At 44.0% G+C, this 23,207-nt stretch overlaps 1 protein-coding gene across 3 annotated transcripts; it reads right to left on the reverse strand.

Annotated features, from left to right (window-relative positions):
* Nucleotides 1–19,637: 19,637 nt before the first annotated feature.
* ATS9 (non-ATPase subunit 9) lies at nucleotides 19,638–21,894 on the reverse strand. Of its 3 annotated transcripts, none has more exons than XM_087402407.1 (2): nucleotides 21,756–21,894; nucleotides 19,638–21,423 (listed from the first exon to the last, which is right to left on the reverse strand). In XM_087402407.1, the coding sequence occupies exon 2, from the start codon at nucleotides 21,286–21,288 to the stop codon at nucleotides 20,011–20,013; it is 1,278 nt and encodes a 425-aa protein (XP_087258533.1). In that variant the 5' UTR covers nucleotides 21,289–21,423; nucleotides 21,756–21,894; the 3' UTR covers nucleotides 19,638–20,010. The 3 variants fall into 3 exon arrangements, with proteins under 3 accessions (XP_087258533.1, XP_087258528.1, XP_087258539.1); XM_087402402.1 differs by lacking the exon at nucleotides 21,756–21,894 and adding an exon at nucleotides 21,661–21,755; XM_087402413.1 differs by lacking the exon at nucleotides 21,756–21,894 and adding an exon at nucleotides 21,661–21,749 and having other exon boundaries at nucleotides 19,638–21,346.
* Nucleotides 21,895–23,207: the final 1,313 nt, after the last annotated feature.

Raw genomic sequence — 23,207 nt, forward strand, 5'->3', positions numbered from 1 at the left:
CAAAGACCCTAAACCGGTCTACATAGCCAATGACCCCACAACCGAGCAAGAAGAGGCCCTAATTGCCTCCTAGATGAATACAAGGATTTCTTCGCTTGGAAGTATATTGATATGAATGCCATCTGAGGTTGTGCAACATACCATCCCAACGGTGGATGACATTAGACCGGTGAGGCAAAGACCCTACCCTATGAATCCAAAACATGTGATGATCATGAGAGAATAAATACAGAAGCTAATTGATGCAGGATTTATTCATGAGGTTGAACATATGGATTGGGTGTCCCCCATCATCATTGTACTAAAAAAGAATGGTAAGATTTGAGTATGTGTCGATATAAAAAAGGTAAATGCTATGACCTGAAAAGACCACTATCCACTGCCCTTTATGAAGCATGTGCTAGAAAGAGTCATGAGAAAGGAGGCTTATAGCTTCCTAGATGGATTCTCTAGGTACAATCAAGTATCCATATCACAATTGGATCAACACAAGATAGCATTCAGCATGGAATGGGGAGTGTAAGGTGATGCTCTTCGGGCTCACCAACACACCCGCAACATTCCAAAGGATTAGGGATCACATCTTTTGAAGAGTACCTGAGAGATTTGCTAGAGGTATTTCTAGACGACTTGTGTGTACATTCCAGGATGACCACCATAAATACCTTTGACTTGTTTTCAAAAGGTGTAGCCTCTATAGGATCTCCCTCAATGCTCTCAAATACCAATTTTGGATCAAACATGGGGTATTAGGACATGTGGTATCCAAGAATGGAATTTCCATCGATACAACAAAATCAAGCTCATCCTAGAGCCGCCATCCCCCACTAATGCAAAGGGTGTGTAGAGATTTACTAGGCATATGGGCTATTAATATAGATTTATCTATAACTATGTCGAGATTGCTCACCCCTTGTACAAGCTATTGATCATATTCCACTGGAGAAATGATTGCCAAACCTCCTATGAAACCCTTAAAGTCGTTCTGGCTTCCACCTCAATCTTGTGACCACCAAACTAGGATTAATATTCCATGTTCATATAGATGTCTCCAAGTCCACAATAGGGTGTGTGTTGGCACAACTAGGCGAGTATAATTTGGATTATCTGATATATTTTGCAAGTCGCCAACTTAAGGTGTGACAACCTGCAACATCAGTGGATGAGATGACCTTTCTGATGCCCCATTATTCCTTGTAGATCTAATACCAAAATGGGCTCAGAAGATTGGACACTTTCTGGCCAATAGGTTCCCACAAGATAAGGCCCTCAATAAGGATAGGGCCTGAAAACTCATCAAGAATGCAACACCATACCAACTGATAGCCAACCAACTCTATGAATGGGTAAGGATGATATAATGCACCACTGCATTTGTGAAAGTGAGTTTGTAGAGGTGTTGGATGAAGCCCCTTCGGGCATCACAAGAGGACATTTTGCAAGAGAGCTTACATCCTACAAGGTGTTACAAGATGCGTCTATGGGTCCCACAGTCTTCATAGATGTTGTTGAATTTGTTAAGCACTATGACCCTTGCTAGCAAACCTCCATACCTCTTAAACAAGATTATATTCCTCTAACAGAAGTTCTAACTGCCAACCAACCATTTGAAAAATGGGGCCTCGATTTTATAGGACCAATCAATCTAGTAGCCAAAGGAATGCAAGCTCGATACATCATTGTGGCTACTTACTATATTAGAAGTGGGTAGCGGCCAAGGCCACTAGGAAGGCTAATGCCAGAGCAACCGCCAAGTTCCTATATGAAAATGTCATATCACACTTTGGCCTCCCGCTAGAGATTGTGAGTGATCGAGGGACTCACTTTATCAATGATGCAATTTGCATTCTAGTGAGTGAGTTCTTGATCGTCCACTAAAAATCTACCCCTTACTAGCCCAATGCAGATGGTCAATATGAAAGCTCTAATAACACTTTGTGTCAAACAATGATGTGCACGGTAGAGGCCAATCGTAATGATTGGGAGCACAAACTCACCGTAGCACTTTGGACATATCGCATGGCATACAAAGTCACAACTAACCGCATGCCCTTTAGCCTTACATTTGGGGTTGAGGCAGTTATGCCTATGGGATTTATAGTCTCAAGCCTTAGAGTGGCAGACTATCAGAAGAGGCAATTCTTGAAAGGTTTATACATGAAAGAGTATGAAGATAGAATTGAGAGAGTATGAAGACATACGTGAGAGAGCAGTTTGAAGGAAGGCAATAGTAACAAAAGGATATATCTTATTAATTCAATATGAAAGACAAATTAGGGAGAAAATTAATGACATGATACACTATGTGAAGAAATGAAACACCAGTTTACACAAATAGAACATCACAAAACATTTATGTCATTATTAACACTATGAAGTAAAAATTTACATAACAAAAAATACATAGAAGCTCTTAACAATGCATGCAATATAGAACGATCTAATATAAAACATAGTTTATTTATTTATTCTAGAAAGCTCTCATGCCTACTAGCATTGAAGTAAATATAGAGATTTAATACAAAAACCATTCAAATGCCTATTGGCTCAGCCTTGTTGAGTGAATATGCAGTTTTTAAAAAAAACTTCAAATTTTGGCTTGAGGCCTACCACAAGGGATGCAATCCCTTAGCTAGACCCTCCTTCCTAATTTTGTTACCACAAGAGATGCAATCCCTTAGCTAGACCCTCCTTCCTTATTTTGTTTCCCCTCATCCTTTCCAATCACCCTCCTACCCTACAATACTTAGGTAGACCCTCATTCCTTACTTTGTTTCCCCTCATCCTTTCCAATCATCCTCATACCCTGCAATAATTTGGAGCTATTAGACCTTCCTCTTCCTTGGTATTCATACAAAGTAAGGAAGGGCTTTCAATACTACTGTTTATCAAGATGCCCAGAATTCTACTAGTGAATGAAGTTGTCCTAAATTCTTAAAAGGAGATAGTGGCAATGAAGTAGCAATATTTTGCTAAGTGGGCAGGGTCCTTGAGGGGGCCAGGGCAGCTAGGATGCATTCACATTTGACAAGCTTGTCAATTTACTCCTATAAGAGGAGCATTCTAGGCAAAACCACAATGATTTAATGGCTACAAATCACACCTTTGTTAGAATCCATAAGGGAAAAGGAAAACCCCATGATGGTAATAGAAGAAACTCTTCTTCTACTAGTGCCCCTGGCAAGGATGCCAAGAATAGGGGGGAAAAAGAGAAGGGAAAGTGCAATTATTATAGGTCACCTGGACATTACATCCATTAGTGTAAGAAGCTTATTGAGAAGAAACAGAGGAAGGCTGCAAGCATGGCATACTAGCACTAGTGGGGAGAAGAAAATTATACACACAATCATATTGCATCTAGTGGGGAGAAGAAAATTATACACACAATCTTACATATGATTATGGCAGGCTGATAGTACTGCATCTAGTTGAGAGTAGAAGGAATCAAAAAATTATACACACAATCATGCATATAGTGTGAATTGGGCATTCTTAGTGGTGTTTAGCTACAATCCTTCTTTTCATGACACATGCCTTTCAATATGAGATGCAAAACGATTGGTATGTTGACAATGGTGCTAGCAAACACATTCCTTGTAGCAGAGTATGTCTCCTCTCTTGGGGATGCATCTCTTGGAGGTAGAGTCAAATGTGCAAATAACTCCTCATATTCAATGAAAGCAGTTGGAAAAGTGTTGCTCACCACAACTAGTTGTGGGACATCACTAGGATGGGTTTTTTTGTTAAGGTTACTGATGTGATAGATGCACATTTTTAGACATTAGGATGGACATCATTGTCACTTAAGGTATATTGTCATGAGCTATATAGGATGCATTAGTATTAGAGAGTCACACATGATGCTTTGTCACTTGCTACTACCTCAAAGATGGCAAATGCAGAGCTTTGGAATGCCCTATTTGGACATCTAAGTTTTCATAGCTATTGTGTTTGCATAGGCATGATATGATGTCTGAGATGCCACAAACACATGCTCCTGGTAGCACGTCATGTTTGTGAGGGGTGTATCAAGCATCATTCCCAAAAGATGGATTAGTTGGAGCTGTGAGAAAATTATAGCTCATTCATAGTTATGTATGCAATCCTATACGGACACCATCTATTGGGGGATACCCTACTTTATGATGTTTATTTATTATTATTCCAAATTTTGGTATATCCAATGAAAAAAAATATGTTGTATTTATGCACTTTTAACATTTGTCTCGACGGGGCTAAATATTTGTCAGGCTACAAGGTTGGTACTCTCGAGGGGAAGAGTATACGTCAAAGGATTTTCATGCTTATATGGCAAATAGAGGCATTGTTCATTAGTGCAATATGCCATACACACCTCAACAAAATAGTTGCTTGAGAGAAAAAATAGATCTCTCATGGAGATGGCAACATGCATGTTGAAGGGTCAAGGTTTGCCCCACAAGTTTCCTTTGGAGTCCATCATGTATGTAGCATATGTGCTGAATAGATTCCCCACAAAATCCTTATGTGCGCACCATATATGTTGAATAGATGCCCCACAAAAGCCTTGTAGACAGTAACTCCGTATGGAGATTTTATGGCAAGAAGGTTAAAGTTAAGAAAGCAAAGGCTATAGGTTCTACCATGAGACCACCAAGCGGATTATAGTAAGTCGAGAAATTTTGTGGAAAACCTTCGCTATCTTGCATGAAATAGGTCAACCTTTGTGGAGAAGTCAATTCATCCTTTTCTATCTCACACAAAGTAGCAAGAAATCTATTCAGCCAGCCAAATGTGTAGATTACAAGTACACATCAAAATGCTGAAATGTAGCCCATAACACCAAGATAGTAGCCTATTTTGGTAGAAATCAGCCTCCTAATATTCCCACAAATTAGGCCAAGATGAGGCAATTTTGGAGGATGCACTAAATGAGGAAATGGCACCAATTCAAGCATCCAAATAGATGCTCAAACAGCTATAGATTATACATGACAATGGGATAGTTAATCCATTACCTTACAGGACATGTTCGACATCTCATCACGCATCTAGATTACTAATTATGATTTTGAGAGCACACATAGCGAGGAGGAGCCACTCTCCTTTGAGAATGTACAGGAGGATAGAAATTGGATGCCTGCCATGCAAAGTGAATACGATTCCATCATGAAATTTGATATATGTTACTTGATTGATTGCCTTTTGGCAAGAAGGTTATTGGCACTAAGTGGGTGTATAAGCTAAAACAAAAAGCAAATGGCTCAATAGATTATTTCAAGACTTGGCTTGTTGCAAAGGGTTATGCATAGCAAAAGGGTACTGACTTTGTCGAGACCTTTGCTCCTACTTCTAGGAGGACTTTTATCTGATGCATGATTGCTACGCCAACTCATCATGGTTGGAAGGTACACCGAAGATTGCTTTCTTGCACAGAGATTTGGAAGAGGAGGTATAAATATCTCAACCTCATGGTTTTGTGTAGAAGGGACAGGAGTATAAGATGTCTCGGCCAAAGAAATCTCTCTATGGCTAAGCAGGCACCCAAAGAATTGTATGACAAAATATACAATCATCTTCTTGCACATGGCTTTTGCAACAATCCAACCAAATGTCAAAAATACTAGAGCTATGTTTTTTATCATCGTACTTTATGTTGACAATATGCTACTCAATAGGACCCCATGAGCACGATATTGCAGCCTTTAAGGATGGTGCTCCAAAGGACTACAAGCTAGTTGCCATACCTATGGAGACAGGTATGAGGTTTAGTCTTTGAGGACTCAAGAGACCCATTTGACCATACTTTATACTAGCATACCGTGGACTGTTTGATTTATTTATGCAACACAAGGAAACATATAGTATGGGGTATCACAGTTGAGTAGAATTACGCATAGCCCAGGTAATAAGCATTGGCAAGATATGAAGCAAATGTTTCGCTGTTTGCAAGGTACTCAACACCTTGGTTAATCTATCCTAGGGGGATAATCCATAACCACATGCTTTTTGTAACTCAAATTGGGCTAGTTATTTTGACACGGGATTGTCCACTTTAGGTCTTTGCTTCTTCTTGGGTAGTTCATTCATGATTGAGCAAGAGGCAACCTTAAGTGGCCACTTCTAGTTGTGAGACTGAATATAGGGCAACTCTACCATTGAGTGTGTATTGCTCAGATGGTTATATGCTGATTTGGATATGGGACATCCGTCTGCTATCTCTATCTTCATTGACAGTCAAAGTGCTTTGGCAGTTGCGGAGAATCCTGTATTTCATGCTTGCAGAAAGCACATTTGAGGTACACTATTGTCATATTAGGGAGAGATTGTCTACAAGAGAGACCAACATCATCTATGCACCTACATATGATAATGTGGCAGATGTACTTACCAAGGCTTTGCCTCGTGAAAAGTTCAAAGGCTTTTGCCTTTTTGGTGATGATTGATGTGCATCACTCCTATTGAGTTTCTAAGCATTTGTCTTGCAGAGTATCAAGTGATCATGCTGGAACATAGCAAGTGCACCTTTCACTCCAGCTAGTGGAGGTTTGTTCCCCCATGCAGTTTTGTGGGTGTACTATGTATCTTGTGAGGTCGCATATTCTAGTCACTTCACTCAATCTAATCCACGGTACTTCCAACTTCCTTGCTTCCACTCTCTCCAATAAATATCTCCCCTTTAAGTAGTTGTATCTATGTTATCAATTTTGTCCACATAAATTGTAAGCACCTATTTATATGATGTGCTAGTTATACCCCTCTATTTCTAAAACAATCTTCTCTATTCATTTTGCTTGTGAGTTCTAAGAAAATATTTTAATGTAAACTGATTAATAAGTTTGGTACTCTATGTAATATTGAGAATAAAGAGTAATCTGGCTATCTAAAAGATAGCAAGGTAGGGTCTAATTCTGCAACTACTTGGATTTATTCCCCTTATGGATACTCATCCGTGCATTTACCTTTCACAAGGCCCAGACAAAAACTTGAACTTGATTAAAACTTGATTTTTAATGTAGATCCTACCAAGATATATGTATCTAATAATCGAAATAGGTCATCCAGATGGATGGTCTTTAGTGGTATGGAATTCTACAGATTCGATGCATCAGAAATCCGTAAGTGATAGGAATTCAAAAACCAATACCGATGGGCCCTTAATTTCCATGGTTCATATATAGCTTAATACCTTCCCGATGTATTGGTATTTGTCTAAACAATGAATATTCTTTAGTATTATTTGGTCAAAGTTCATAGTAAAGCTGATCACTTTATTAAGACCAAATCAATTATGAAAGACATTCTAGTATAAATGGATCCGTCTAATTCAAAAATTCAAAACTACTAACCGTGCATCGTTTACCATCCAATCAATTGGAAAAAGTTTGTAATTTTGGTGTAAGTGAAAAGGGCACCACCGTAGACTTCTAGAGGGATTGTGCATGAACCATGTCCATACCGTGACCCTAGTAAGAATTACCCACGAGGCGGATGGGATAATATTGGCCGCTCTGTAGCATCTTCAGGATGCATCTGTTGAAAGGCAGATCAAAAATGTTTGCACTATTAAGGCACACTCCTTCACCTCATCCACACCATACCTCACAAACAACTCTACACATGATGCCATGGAAGGTATGCATATTTTTTTGTTTAAGTTCCCTACACATAACAATCCCATCGACGGGCCTTTTTTTATCCAACCCAATGTACCTCTGAATCAACTTATTGATCGATTTAAGCTATTCACCACGATACGACAAACCATTTGTAGGTGCAAATGATACAAAGCACTCCCTCTCTCCACAGAGCAGAGATTGGCAATACATCAAGTCTCGAGAAACTTTCCGATAGCCTGCATCTATGTCACCCCCTCCCAAACCTATAGCAGCACAATACTCTTTTTCAACATTTGCATGTGCATCTAAAGAGATGGTTTATCTCATGTTTTGAGTCTCACATTCGTATCATCACTCACCGAAACTATTCGTCCAGATCAAATAGCTACGGTAAATTACTGACATCCAATTAGGCCTTGAGCAACACAATGCTCTTTTTCAGTCTCGCAGCATTTGAATGTGCATCTAAAGTGATGGTTAACGCTCACCTCTCGAACCTCCGCCTCTACGCTCTTTCTTGCGGGTCTACCCTTACCTCTAGGACACACCTCCAACCTGCACGACCAAAAAAACCCGTTAGACCACATGCAAACGAAAAGACAACAAAAAAGAAGTCGACATGAAACGAAAAGACACCTTCACTCTCCTTCACGTTCCTACGTCTACCTACCGTGTCCATCATGGTCTCCAATCAGATATGCCTCCAACGCCAAAGTTCCTTCTCTGCATCCCTCCTCCTCGTTGTCCGCCGAGCCAACACAATGACACGCCATACATTTGGCCCTCATCTTCCCACCTCCTGCTCTCCATCCCCCAACATCAACAACATATAATGCATACATGGCGACGTGGGGGCACAAAATAGCCATCACATCTTTTAAGGCCCCCTTTGGCCTCCTCTTACCAATCATGTGTCAATCATGGCAAGTCCCTAACACCAGCTCTAAACAAGTCTAGAATATCCTACCAAAACCGTTAATTACCCACTAGGCCTATATATACCTTTGTAAGACTTGGATTTTGGGGTAGTGTGACAAGTGGCTCACTAAATGGTCATGAGATTTAGTAAAGCGGCCACTATTGTTTAACTCTCATAGGAAAGTAACTGTAGTAAGCAAAGCTACTTAGAAGGTTCTAGACTGAAAGTTATCGATATACCTTGGATGATAACTGAATAGAGTCCAAAATCTTCACAAATATTATATAGCAAATCCTAGTGTGCAAGGAGAGAGTTTTTTGAGCGAGTTTTTTTTGGCAACCCACTAATTTTTGGTCCACCTATTCCAGTTATTCCAATCTCTCTCTCTCTCTCTCTCTCTCTCTCTCTCTCTCTCTCTCTCTCCCCCCTTGTCCTCATGTCAACCCTTTATCACCTTATATGTCTTGCTCTGTCACTTCTCTCTCTACCCTCTCTCTCATGCGCACATTGCAATACCTCTCTCTCTCTCTCTCTCTCTCTCTCTCTCTCTCTCTCTCTCTCTCTCTCTCTCGTCCTTGTCCTCATGTCAACCCTTTATCCCCTTCTATGTCTTGCTTTGTCACTTCTCTCTCTACCCCCTCTCTCATGCGCACATTGCAGTCTCTCTCTCTCTCTCCACAGCATGTCTGCCTCTTTCCATAAGAGAGGGCGAGGGACATTCACGGAGAGATAGGTAGTGAGGCCGAGAAGTGGGATATAGGGGGGGAAGGAGGGTGGATGGAGGCCATTATATAGAAAATCTCTGACAAATCAAATTTAATGTTTAATTAATGCCCTTTTTGGAAAGACAAATAGAGAGAGTGTGATAGAGAGAAGGGCAAAAGAGAGGGAAGAAGAGAGAGAGAGAGAGAGTAAAAAGAGAGGGAGGGATTTTAAGAGAGAGAGAGAGAAAGGGAAAACACTTTGTGCCCAAAAGTGTGCCAAGAGGAGGGCATCGGACGCCGGACGCCCTCCTCTTAACCCACTTTTGGAAGAAAAAAGAAATCCTAACCCTCACCCCCAGAGAGAGAGAGAGAGAGAGAGAGAGAGATGTCATAGAGAGAGGGGTTATACTAAGAGAGAGAGAGGTCATGGAGATAGAGAATGATAATGTGTTGTAAGAGAGAGAGAGAGAGAGAGAGAGAGAGATGTCATAGGGAGAGGGGTTATGCTGAGAGAGAGAGAGAGAGAGGTCATGGAGAGGCAGAATGATAATGTGTTGGTAAGAGATGTAGAGAGAGAGAGAGAGAGAGAGAGAGAGAGAGAGAGAGAGAGAGATCACAATTGGAATAGGTGGAACAAAAAATGAAGGTTGCCAAAAAAAACTCCTTTCTCAACTCGCGCGAAAAACTCGCTTCTTGCCCATCCCCCGGATCCTACATTTGGAAACCAATTCTAGATGGGAAGTAGTCCGATAATCATTGATTACCTTTCCTACCTACCCCACATAAATCTACTTTAAAGGGATGAGAATTTTATGTCCATACTGAAACTAACTAGGGCTTAACCAAGACTGGACTATCTAGGATTGAGGTTGGGTTAACCTAAGATCTAAGATTAGATCTAGGATGAGGGCATAGTCTCGCCTAAGGTTTGCATTAGCCCAAGTTTGAGAAGTCGATCCATGAAAGGAAAAGCTAAACGTAAGCTATTCTGGCTTAAAGGAAAAGCAGTGGAACTTGTGGAAAGTAAAGCCAGTATACACATGAAGGCTGAAGTTAAGTCTTGACACAAATATATATATATATATACGAGAATTCAATCCACATAGGCAAAGCTAAACGTAAGCCCAAGTTTGAGAAGTCGATCCATGAAAGGCAAAGCAAAACGCGAGGTATTCTGGCTTAAAGAAAAAGCAGTGGAACTTGTGGAAAGTAAAGCTACTATACACATGAAGACTAAAGTTAAGCCTTAATAGTATCAGTATAAGTATAAGTATATATATATATATATATATATATATATATATATCTTAAAGGAAAAGCAATGGAACTTGTAGAAAGCAAAGCTACTATACACATGAATGTTAGAAATCTACAGATGCTGCCACATGGTAACCATAGGAGCACCGAGTACGAGGGTCCCACACCATGCCTCCTAGCCACAGTGCTTGCTCAATCACCCAAAAAGAGCCAGCTAGGATGATTGAGGAGGGTCTCGCCACATATTATCCAAGTATATTAGAATACCACTTTTGCTTATGGGATTTCTATCCCCCAAATACCACGTGTCATCTGTGCGAATTATGGGCCTTTTAGCCCCCTTTTTATTTCAATATCCACACATTCTTTTTTTTTGAAGGCACCACAAGAGGGTTGGACCACACCAAGGCTTCTAAGGCCTATTTCCAACACTGAAGGCTGAAATTAAATGCATGTGTGCATGCGTGCGTGTGTGTATGAGAGATACTGGGCATTGTGAACCCTCTGGCTTCACGAAATCATGCATTTCTGAATTCATCTCTTCAACACCCTTATGACTTCTTCTGGGCCTCATTGCGGCAATCCTTATATGATGCCTTGCATGAGGAGGATTTGGATGTCTCTTGCATTGAGCTTTTCTTCTACTATTTTTGGGCATTGACTCTTTTCTAGAGCACTGCCCTGTTGTAAAATGGGTGTTTCATAATATAATGTTCTTAGTTCCACCCCAAAAAAAAAAGTATGCATGAGAAGTCGATCCACGTAGGCAAAGCTAAACATAAGTCCAAGTTTGAGAAGTCTATCCATGAAAGGCAAAGCTAAACGTAGGCTATTCTCGCTTAAAGGAAAAGTAGTGGAACTTGTGGAAAGTAAAGCTACTATACACATGAAGGCTGAAGTTAAGTCTTGACAATATATATATATATATAGAGCCATGAGCTTTGTATTGGGTTATCTTGGTGCATCCAAGAGTTGGATGTCTCGTGTCGAATTGGGAGCAATAGCTAGAGTACGAGAAATTTGGTATGAGACGCATGTCTTGAGCTAGCTCACGTGGTGGTCTAGACCCGTAAGCTCAACCCTTAGGGGTTTTCATCAATGTGTCATTAGTATTTGATCCTTGCTCAAAAAACTACACCCTACCAAGGTCAAAAGTGACTTGACCTGATTGGGGTGTTACATTGAGGCATTTCATGTGTGTTCCCTTCCTCCAAACTGCCAAACACATAAATACTCTTGACTTCTCCTTCAAATGATAGACCCAAGGACCTGCAAAAGTCATCCATGATCATCACAAAGTACAAATACTCTCCCATGAATGGTATCCTCATGGCATTGGAGATTAGGGTCCACTGTCCCACCTGTAAGCTCCCACATGAGGAGAGCACTGGGACATGGTGCCAATATAGAATGGGGGTACTTGAGAATCTATTGTGTGAGCATCACGTACAGATGCCACATGGGTAGATATAGGTGCAGGGAATCTTCCACGACAGCCACATTGGCAGCACTGAAGGCTGCCATGTGGGGTGCCACCAGTTCCACTGTTAGAGGTGGGCAGAAGCTAGAGCAAACCTGTGGACAGCATGCAGCAAGAATAGAGCAGAAGGTCCAAGCTGTAAGGCAACAGTTTTCTGGCACATCCACAAGACACGTGGATCAGCTGTGTGATGACTATGCGGGATTGCACGGTGCTGCAGAAGAGGCAGGTAGAGGCAGCACACAAGGAGGCATAGTAGAAGGTAGGCTGCAGGAGATGGACTGTTGGCTGCTGCACAGCTGGAGCAGGAGCCAGCAGCACAAAGGCTGCAGAAAAGAGCTTCATATAGGCATGAACAGGTCGACAGATCCACAGACCAAGTTGGCAGGCCTGTGGGAAGATGGTTGGCTGGTCGTCCGTTTCAGTTTGTGCCCAATCATAGAGCATCCAGGGCAGAGTAGTACTGCATGTTTAGGGATCTCTGGTGAAGCATAAGAGTCGTTTGGCTCATATTTGTGCAATTTATATTCAGAGGCATCTTTGGACTGTTCTACTGTTGTCTGTCTCCTGAGTTTGTGCTTGTAAGTTCTATCTTGTGGGGGGACACAGTTTTTGAGTTATAGCATTCCCGTCTCCAAGATTCTTCCATTGTACACACACCATCCATTTACTATTTCTGCTGCTGCATGGAGAAACTAGCCAAGGAAAAAGCTGGGTTCAAGCACTTAGAAAGAGCTACATTCAGTCACCCCTTTTTGAATGCAGGTACCTGCAAATAAAAACCCCATGGCTCGGTGACCGACAATGCAACAGAATAGATCTCGAGCAAAAAGTACTCAAAATCCTAGCAGGGGAATTAGAATGCTGTACTAGAACTCCAAAGAATAATGTCGAATGCTTTGGAAACCGGGGAAAGCCAGTAGCAAGTTGGGCATAAAAAATCAGCAAATTCCAGAAAAAGGTTGGGGCAGCCTCTTCTCTGTAGAGCTTGGCAGCAGTAGGTGGCTTCAAATGGACTGTGAAAGCTCCAAAACAAAGTTTTCCGCCGCAAGACACAAGAAACCTTCTCTGTAGCAGGTCATTTCTTCGAAATAGAGCTGGAAATGAAGCAAAAGCACGATAGACCATTTATTAAATCACAGATACAACAGGTCGTTTTTTATGATGCAGCCCGCAACAGTGACACAATATGCAGCCCCAAATCAGCGAGTGTATAGCCCTTATAAAGAAGGGGGATGTCATTAACATCCCATGGGTCTTCCAATAAGAGAGCGGCGACCTCTGTAGCAGCTGTAAAGCAGTGAAAAACAGGTGGCTTCTTCCTCCACGCACTGGAACAGTAGGCTAGGCAGCAATGTGATGCTGAATGACCTCACAAAAGAGGTCGCTCAGCTTCACATTGTATCTAGTCATTTCTCCCACCAAAACCTGGACAGCAAGGGAGAGGTGGACGACCTCAAAGAAGGCTGAACTGAGCGGGGACTATTAGAAGACTTCAAATCATCTAGAAACAGATCATTTTCCCTGTAGAAGAGGGATGACCTAAGTGGAAGCTCTTCTAGTCCAGCTTGTCTCGCTTACTGAGTAGTCTTCTCCCAACCAAGTGATGGCAAGCACAAGATACCAAGCAGGACGTATATGTTGAAGCAAATAGGTCAGGACCTTATGCTCTAGTACCAAATGTTGGAAACAATGGTGAACACACAAGAAAACAACTCTATTCCAGTGGTACAGTTGTGAAAGCCAAAATGAGAATATATACCCTCTACATAGGTACCCTAATACTAATACTAACCCTAGGGGAAAAAACCTCCTAACTAGAGACGGAAGTGTCCCAAATGTAGGTTCACACCACATTACAACAGAAGATACATCTTGAACTCTCTCAAAGCGCGCTTCAGAACATATGAAAGGCATCCTCCAAATCTTATCTCCACACATACACCTTTTGCACCTGCCACTTCATGTCCCACACTCTGCACTCAACCTTCGTATGTCCCAGCCGGTTATGGAACATTGAGTCCTTTGGAGACTACTCAGTCACATCATGATCCATCTTAACCAATCTAGATCTCACCGCTTTCCAACATATCAAGAAGCAGCAGCTATTTTTGAAGCCTCTTATTGAGCCAGCAAATGAGCCCTGAATCTAACAAGAAACTTTGTCCTCTAACATCTAACTAGAATCTTAAGCCTAGTTATAAATACAATGACAACCAATTGTGAACCTACCAACTTGAGTCATGAACCCATCAAAATCTCTGAGATGCTAAGTACTAAGGTCAAGTCTCTTATCAGCACCATTGACGATCGAGCTTATCATCAAACAAGCAAAGCTATCCCCCTTACAAGTTAGGAATAGCCTAGATCTTGCCCACCATTTGTCTCTCTCACCCCATCCATCATCTGTCACCATCCATACACTCGGCCAATGAATCCTATGCACAAAGATCCTTCTGGCTACTTCACATAGATCCCCTCAACTAAGAATCCCTCCAAAAACCCTAACACTGAGTCGAGTGATTTAGCTAACTTTAAAACACAGCCCTTAATCAGCCTCTCAAGATCGAACCCTACAATCTTCCAATGAGACATTATACCCTTCATTGTTTGTGGCTCTATGATCTCAACACCGAGTGCTTGACTAGGTCTACCTCAATATCCTCCAACATATTACAATGGGACCTTTATGAAATAGCATCCCTAACGATTAACCCATATCTGCACCATAGTGTCCATGACACCAACCATCATAACCATCATGCAACAAATGCTGATAATGCCTCGCTTGAACTCATCAAAATACCTGAATGAGGACAAACCTTCCAGAGTCCATCAACATGCACGAGGTCTTGGCTAGTTGAGTAGCCTCCTTAGGTTGGTCTCAATCTTGCTTACCAAGCACCTGGTGACCCCACTACGTAAATATGTAACCGTAAGTGGTGCAATGTGCAACCACAGTGTCCTCAAAGGATCAATGAGGGGACCAATGAGCAAAAGGAAGGTTCTGGGACTGTCATATCCACTGTTCTAGCCTTCTAGTAGCACGAGGCAAGATGCGCTGCCAGCAAGCTTTTTGGATCCAAATGGAGGATTGCTTGCTTGTTTGTGGCAGCGATAACTACCAGACAGGTACAGAAGCAAAAGAGTCTTTGATCGAGGCAGGCTTTCACGCAGGAACTCGAGCTACGAGTAGTTGTTCCCGCTGACTCAGGTGGCAGTATGTTACCAGTATGTTTCTGTTTGGACGGCATGACCTGGTAGATCTAGAGGGGGTTTCCTCACAGCTATTGCCTAATGAGCTATTGGAGATCCGGATGGTTCAGATGGTTGCCAGGGCTGTGAGCTGGTGGATGCCCATTATTTCTAGAGCACCTAGGTTCATCGATCTGAAGGCAGTGTAGCAATTTGGACCTGAGGGGGGGGAGCTTCAAAGGGGATTGTGCAGCTCTGAGATACAGATACAAGTGCCGATGCAGGGAAGCAGACCTTGCACCGACGGCAGTACCAGTTGGATTGTTGTACCAGTTGGTCTAGTTGGATTACTGTACCAATACTAGACCAGAGGAGTATATCTAGCACTTGTAGCCTAGGAGCAACAATACCAGGTTTCCACTGATCGTGCTGAGACGGTTAGTGCCAAGAGGGGCCTTCTTCGACAATACATGTGGCGGTCTTCAGTGACAGAGTATCACACAACGGATTCCTCCAGTCGTTACAGCAGCATTCATGTTCCATCCAGGGGGTGTTGGAGGTTAACATCTCCTAATGTCACATTGTCGGCCTTGCTGTGGGTGTGCCCGCCCCACAAGAGGTTAGGGTAGGCTGAGTGAGGGCCTTTGTCCCCGCTCCTCGTGAGCGTACAGTAGGGTAGCATTGTGAAGGCCCCACCCGGGGTCCTCTAGGCATGCTGGTTGCCATGGTCAGCCCCCTTTTATGGCTGCATGGCAGTCCATACTAGGATAGGAGGCTGGACAGGCCAGCCGGCTAGAGGAAGGCAAGGGGGGCAGCCCCTTGTATGCTGCGTGGCAGCACCCAATAGGGCTGCAGGCTGAGGCGGCCTGGTCGGCTAGTGGTTGGAGGGGTAGAGGCCCCTGCAAGGCTGCCTGGTGGCCCCTATTTGTAGGGCTGAGGGGGTCGGCCCCCATGGCTGCTGGGTCGGCCATGTGGAGCCCTCATGGGGCTACCTAAGGCAGGGGAGCAGCCCCTCTTATAGGGCTGAGTGCCAGCCCTCCAGCCTGCTAGAAGGGGGGGGGGGGGGGCCCAGGGGCAGCTTATATATAGGCCCCCCTCCCACACTTGTTTGCATCTCATTGTGGAGCAGTTGGTTCCATATATAGAAAAGTCTTTCCCCACCAGTTTTGGGGTTTTGTCTGAGATCCCTTGCGGTCTCTTGTGTTTTCTCCTCTCCTCCTCAGTTGTGCTCGTTTGAGGTTTGCTCTCTCTCTCTCTCTCCATTTCTGACCCAATCCGCTGCACTTCTCACAATTAAGACTACACAGTAGAAAATGGTTGTCCACGATTAGAATCTCATTCCTACTACACATATATATAAAATGAACACGGCCCTTAGATCCGGAGTGTGGACCGAGAGATATGGCAATCAATAACCGTATATCAAAGCACATCCATAGATAGGACCCAACACAGATACAAGAAGTGTCCTCGTTGTCACATGCACCCTTGCACCTGGATGCAATGTGACACACTGGATCCATCGACAAGTGCGTACTAGTTCCCTAATAGGAGATTTTGTCGTATGTTGTGACCCCTTTGTGAGCCCTTGTCAAGAGACAATCAAGCACAAGCTACATAAGTCAGTTTCTAAGCCTTAGGTAAAGTCAGACAATCAGTCTTGTTCACTGGTACCCACTGTAGAACAGTAGGTAGTTAGCGATTCCATCTTAGGTTAGGTTAGGTCTAGGTCATAGACTAGGATAGGAACCCCAGAGGGGCCCCCAAAGGCTCCACAGGGAAGCAAGCAAGAAAGCCTGCAAAGGCTGCCCACAAAGCTCCCTGGCAAATGAGCCAGGGAAGGGCTTTTATAGGCCAAAGGGGCCAGCAACCAGTCGGCTACAGCCAGGCTGGTTGGCTGGCTCCCCAGCTCCTATTAATAGGCCCTTGATGCCCCCTCATTTCTCATTTAGTCCTCCCACCTTCAGCACTCTTACAGCTCCACTCCAGCCCCTCCTGAACAGCCTGACACCTCCAGAAGTTGGCCTCTGACCAGCCTCAGCTCTTGGCCTCAGTTCAGCCCACCTGGAAAGTGTTCATGCAGCGCATCAGACAGGGAGTCAGATCAGCAAACGGAGTAAGGTTTGGGGTTCTGTTTCAGCAGCTCTTTTCAGTTATCTTTTACAGTTTGCACAGCTCACTTATCAGCTCTATTTCAGTCATCTCTCGGCTCTCTTTTAGGATCTATCTATCCTAGCTTTCACTCTCACTCACGCAGTAACCCTGCATTCCAGTGGACAGCACAAGCCTCTTCCTTGCCTTGCAGAAGTGCCCTACTTTGTTAGTGTGGACAGCATCAACGTCTCGGTATTGGTCGGTGTTGCCTCTCAGGTCTTTTGGTCTGCTATACGTGTGCACAGTGTACTCTTCAGAAGCGCATTTCCATGCTCTCTCGAAGAGTGTTGTTTGTATTTCTCAGTTCTCCAAGTATAAAGTGAATTCTCCCCCGATTGGGGAAGGGGGCCCTCAGTGGGTACAGGGATCCAATCAGTTGCCAACCCCATTCTCTCTCTACCCTTATCTCCTTTCTCTCTCTATGGCACATTGCGCTAATTCCTTGCTAAAGGTTTAAATAAGGTGTTGCTGTGATTACACGATCAGATTACCCTTCCATGTTACACTCATACTACTCACTCCTAAAGCATGCCTCTCAATGAGGTCTGTAGTGGCTATTGTCCACAGGTTCCCTTCTACGATTCTTGTGATCTACTCAATGCTTGAGCCCTTCACGCATGTTTACGTGCCTTTGCTGCACCTATGGTCCACCTTCTATAGTGCTTAGTCTTCTATTCTGACGGCTGGATCTTGGCTGACCATTGTGTCATTGCTGCTGCCTTCTCCTGCCCCTTCTACTGCCTAGGAATTCAGTTCTGAAGGGTTTGATGTAGCTTGCAGTGGACAACCCTTGTATAAAGCCCTGGGAGCCCAATATGCCTGCACCTGTTTGCTGGACCCCCAGCTCTCCTGCCCATCTATGGCTTATGGCTAAGCAGTGTCCTAGCCTATTACTCCTCCCATCAGGCCCATGGGCAGCCCCAACGATGGGCAGCCACAAGGCATCTCACATGGACTGTACTGCCTGCTGCTGTGGGAAGTCTCATCAAATACAAGAACTGTTGTCTGCTGCCCACATGGCAGCCTGTGTTGCCCTTGTGACAGCCTCGTTATCACTCCATGATCCCCCGCCTCCATCTCTCCATGATCCCCCTAATATTGTGTAAGTGGCGTTCCCCATGCTCTTGGGCTTACAAACAGAGAGTTGACCAGGTTTATACTCTGACACAAAATAGGCCAATACCAATGGCCAACAGAATAAGTGTCTGCATACCAGGCTTCCTGCAGTGCTCGCTAAAGGGACCATTGTAAGGTTACCTGCTGAAAGAAGTCTACATAAAATATAGAGATTAATGTTGAATGCACATAGTAGCAAAACAACATTGATGTCTCCACTAGTTTGGTCTCATCCCTCTGCTTGCATTGTAGGAGCAGATGGTTCGTTGTCCCACCTGTATGAGGAGAGCACAGAGCACCGTTGGCAGAGGAGGAAGATCAACAAAAATGGTGGGATGAGCCAAGGCTGGGGCAAGAAGGTCTAGCAGAAAGGGCCCAGAGAAGAGGCTAACAAGAGCTTTAAATAGGCCTAGACAGAGTTTTAAATAGGCTGCCGAGAATTAAATAGGCCTAGAAAAAATCGACCAATCAGCAGAATGGTCGGCCAATCTGTGGGGCCAATTTGAGGGCCTGACGAGGTTGGCTCCCACATGGTAGGTTGTAATCAAAAGGGCAACTGGATGGACCCAACACTGGATGGACATGGTGCCGCATAAGTATCTCAAAGATTCTGGGTATTCGTGAGTTGGATCAGCAATGCCACCAGTGGGTGGTGTTGCGATGGTTCTATTTTTTTACCCAGTTGTTCATATAAATGATGGGAGCAGGACCTAGACGTACTAGAGGAGCAGGTTGGTGGACTAGATGACAACATCTACGACTTGTTCCTGAGAGCTTTGCATGGGAGCGGATGAAGCTTCTCTTCGACAGAGTTGGTATCAGACCATGGTGTGTCATTGGGAGGGGGTATAGGAGTATTGGGGGCAATGCCCCACCTCTGAGCCCTCAAATAAGGACAAAGGGGGCTTGAGCAATACAGGTGAGAGAGAAGCACTGTAGGTCGAGCGAAGCATTGCCACAAGGACTGATCAGAGGGCCACCACCCAGGGCAGCTGACAGGGTGCCACATCGACTGCTGTGTGTGAAATCATGGTTCTAGATCCAATTTGGACGCAACAGCATAGAAGGCTTCCAGCAAAAAAAAGTCCCATGAAGTTTATACAAGCACATGATAGAATTTCAAGAAGAAAATCCAAGACTACGTCTTACTCATTTTCTCCCCAAAGGTTGCAGAACGGTAAGTAAAATCGCAGATATGTACTAGACTTGTCAAATATACCTCAAATCTCCTCAATATTTCCCGAACTTGACGAGTGGTTACAAGTTTTCTTCAAAAAAATATAACCTGTCTTTCGCACAGCTAACAACCCTTGCAAAATAAAGCGTTGCTAGTCACCAAATTTCAGGACTATATCAAAAAGTATACTCTAATTTTATAAAACGTTTTTTAATGCTATTTTAATCCTGGGTTTACGATCAACTTGATTGATCTTTAAAGAGCCAGCACGGGTAAAGACTAGGTATCCACCGCCTTTCAACATAAACAGTAAACAAGGTTTCTATGATATTAGAAATCAGCATATACAGTCTGTTCTCTGTTCCAAATCAGCGTTCAAACCCAAAAGTACCACCCAAAACTGTAATGGCTCAGGCCATAATCTTTGCAGATCTCAAATACAAGCTATCAACCACCTTACTGATGTTTGAAATGGTATCCAGCGTAGCAGTAAATATACCATCTGCCTTTGGGTCCTCAAAAATAATTAGGCAGCCTGCCCCTTGATCTAAGGTTCCTGCAATCTTCTTATCAAGAATCATTTGAGAAAGCTTGTTTTCAACGGTGTCTATTGGTAGGCCAATGAGTTCTGATATATGCTCAATTTCCACCCGTGAAAAAGGCTCAATAAGCCTACACAGATTCTGCTCCAAAAGTGTGTCATATAGAGAAGAAAGGTGTCTGTGGACGATGGGGTCCTCCTCCAGCTGCTCCCTATATGCATTCAACGCTTCCTCAAAGTCTTTGAGTGATCTTTTACTGTAAGCCTCGGCGACAGCTTTCATGGCGTCCAATTCCACCCCTGTGTATTTAAGTCCAGCCTTTGAAGATATCAGCCCAGCCACATCGTCTGCTTGATTCGTCATGATCTTGCAAAGAAGCATGTACTTGAGGCTAAAGACGGCCCGAGCATCATCCAAAGCATTGAACGCCTCAAAGGCTTCAAAAAAATAGCTGAACGCGGTCTTGTAATCCTTCTCCTCCGCGTGAAGGATGCCACTTTGTAAATCAATAGTACCTTGCTGTGCCGGCGGTACGTAGATAGCGTTCGCCGCTGTCCTAGCCGCCGTGAGTGCTGCCTTCGCTTTTGGCAAGTTTCTCAATGAAAAATGCAGCTTACTTTCCAACAGGTCGATGTCCACAAGAAGCAACTTATCATCTAGCCTACGGACCTCCCGCACCAGATTGGTCAGCAGGGTAAGTGCTTCCGAATACTCCTTGCTTTCCATCAGTAGAGCTGCGAGCCTGGCCTCCACTCGCTGCCTTAAGAAAGTTCTCTTCTCCGCACGAGTCCATTCGACCATCTCTCGACAGAGTAATATCTGCAGTTCGGAAGTGCCAGGAATCTTGGCAACAGCATCGATGATACCTCGGACAATCTTAGCAGTCTTAGCCTTCGGAATGACGGAAAAGAAAGGTCGCAAATCTGTGAGGAGGCTACGAAGTTCCTCTCCCTTCCTCTCCTGCGAAAGGAGATCCGAAAGGTTGGAGATTGCCTGCTCCTTTATACGGAGGGCCTCAGAAGAGGAAGAAGGATTGTCGATGATTTGGCGAAGGAGGGCGATAGCCTGAAGGGGGTTCGTGTGCTGCAGCTCCTGCGCGCAAGCAAGGGAGTCCGTAGTGGCAGGTAGAGCAGAACCCGAAGACATGGCTGTGGTAGCTGGAGCGTCAGGAAGGCTTGCGTGGACCGTTGATACTCAGGTCGTCCTACAAGAGAGAAATGCAGGGAGTAAGCGAAACTGCGACCGATTTCTGCACAAAATCTGCGGATTTCTTGACGAAATCTGCACAAAAAACCGAAAGGACGAGCGTTTGCGACCGATTTGATAACAGAAAGATGTTTTGGAAGACCGATTTCCAGACGAAATCTCCACAAAAAACTGAAAGGAAGAGAGCGTCTACGAAAGGTGTGGCAACAACAGAAAAGCGGTTCAAAACATCGGAACGACAAGGTACTGCACAAAATCTAGCGATTAAAAAAGCAATTGCAAAAGGAGAATGAAAGGAAGACGGATTTGTACACGAAAATCTGCAGGAATGCGGCTCCAAAACACCAGATGGAAGCGAGAGAAGATCGATCTGAAGAGAAGGAAAGGAAGAAACCCTAAAACGAGACCTGGAGCTCAGAGATGATAGTCTTCTTGCATTCTTTTTTTTTTTTGGTAATTATAATAATAATCAACTCTTTATTCACCTTTTGTTTAGATGCCTTTTGCTTTCCCTTCACTTCACTTCCACTCAATGCTCTTAACCCCAACCAAACCCCTCCCATCTCACCTTCCCCCAACCCAACCTCTCTCTCTCCCTCTCTCTCTCTCTCTCTTGCCCTTTCTCGCTTGTTGCTCCCCACATGTTTCGCGATCGGAATGTACGTTCACATGCGCCATGGATGGCCCGTGTTCGCTCCAGGTGCTCTTACATGAAGAGTAGTTCTCGGCAATGCCTCTGGTTTACAAGGACCGAAATCCGTGTGCATGCGTGTGTGCACACACAAGCACATGTCTGTGTGTGCACTACACATATGCATGTGCGTGGATGTGCGTGCGCACGTGTGTGTGTGTGTGTGTGTGTGTGTGTGTGTGTGTGGACAGTAACCCTTCCACACCATTCACTAGCTCTTTCTTGCTATATTCAACATGGTCGACAATAGTCAACTCACTACAATTGGCCCACAAAATCACCGACCCTTTACAAGTAATCAATTCTCTAGTTTAAGCAACCATTTTACTAGATCGACCCCCAGCCAAGAAATGTTTAGAAATGGCCCAAAAAGAAATCCCAATGTGCCAATTACCTTTTTAACCATCATCACCATCTTGTGTGTGTGTGTGTGTGTGTGTGAGAGGTGAGCGACGATGAGCGCCGGTGAGTGCAGGCGCCCGATACCCTCCTAGGTTATCTCCCCCTCCGTTCGTACATCCGTACGATCGCCGTACGGACTCTCCCGACGTGTAGGACCGTACAGTTCATCGTCTTTCCGTACGTCTGTACTTTTATTGTCAGCCCTTCTGTACGACGCGACACCGTCAGTGTACTCAGCTTCCCCATACCACCCTGCTTCTTCCTGTACAATTTCATACATTTTCGTCAGCACTCCTTTGTCCGTACAGAATCCCCGTATAGCTTTCCCGCTGCTCCGTACAGTTCATCCCGTGTACGATCCTCCGTACAGGTTTTTCCGTACAGCACCCCTTTGTCCGTACAGTACTTTCCGTACAGTTTCTTCCTGCTGTTCCGTACAGCCTATCCCGTATAAGGCCTTCCGTACAGCTTTTCCGTACAGCCTCTGCCGTACTGTTCTGCACCTTCTCCCTGTGCCTTTCCGTACATTTTCTCTGTCTGCTTTGTCTTTCACTCTATTTCTTCCTTGCTTTGCCATATCTCAATCATGGCTTCAGGTTCCGATGTCTGTACATATGCTAGAAAAGAAAGATCTGCAGATGCCAAGTGTCGTCCTTCTCAGCCTGCATCACAGGATGATGAGCTTACTATGGAAGCTCAATATGTGTTTGATACACTTAAGGATGACTTTCAGCAGTCACGACAGGAATGGGGCAAACCAGTTCCG

The sequence above is a fragment of the Dipteris shenzhenensis genome, chromosome 3, assembly GCF_047967505.1.
Source record: "Dipteris shenzhenensis isolate YYH24624 ecotype China chromosome 3, Dip_SZ_1.0, whole genome shotgun sequence".
Classification (NCBI taxonomy): domain Eukaryota; kingdom Viridiplantae; phylum Streptophyta; class Polypodiopsida; order Gleicheniales; family Dipteridaceae; genus Dipteris; species Dipteris shenzhenensis.

Excerpts from the sequence above, each read along its gene's own strand:
- ATS9 (XM_087402407.1), bottom strand. The coding sequence starts at position 21,288 with ATGTCTTCGGGTTCTGCTCTACCTGCCACTACGGACTCCCTTGCTTGC.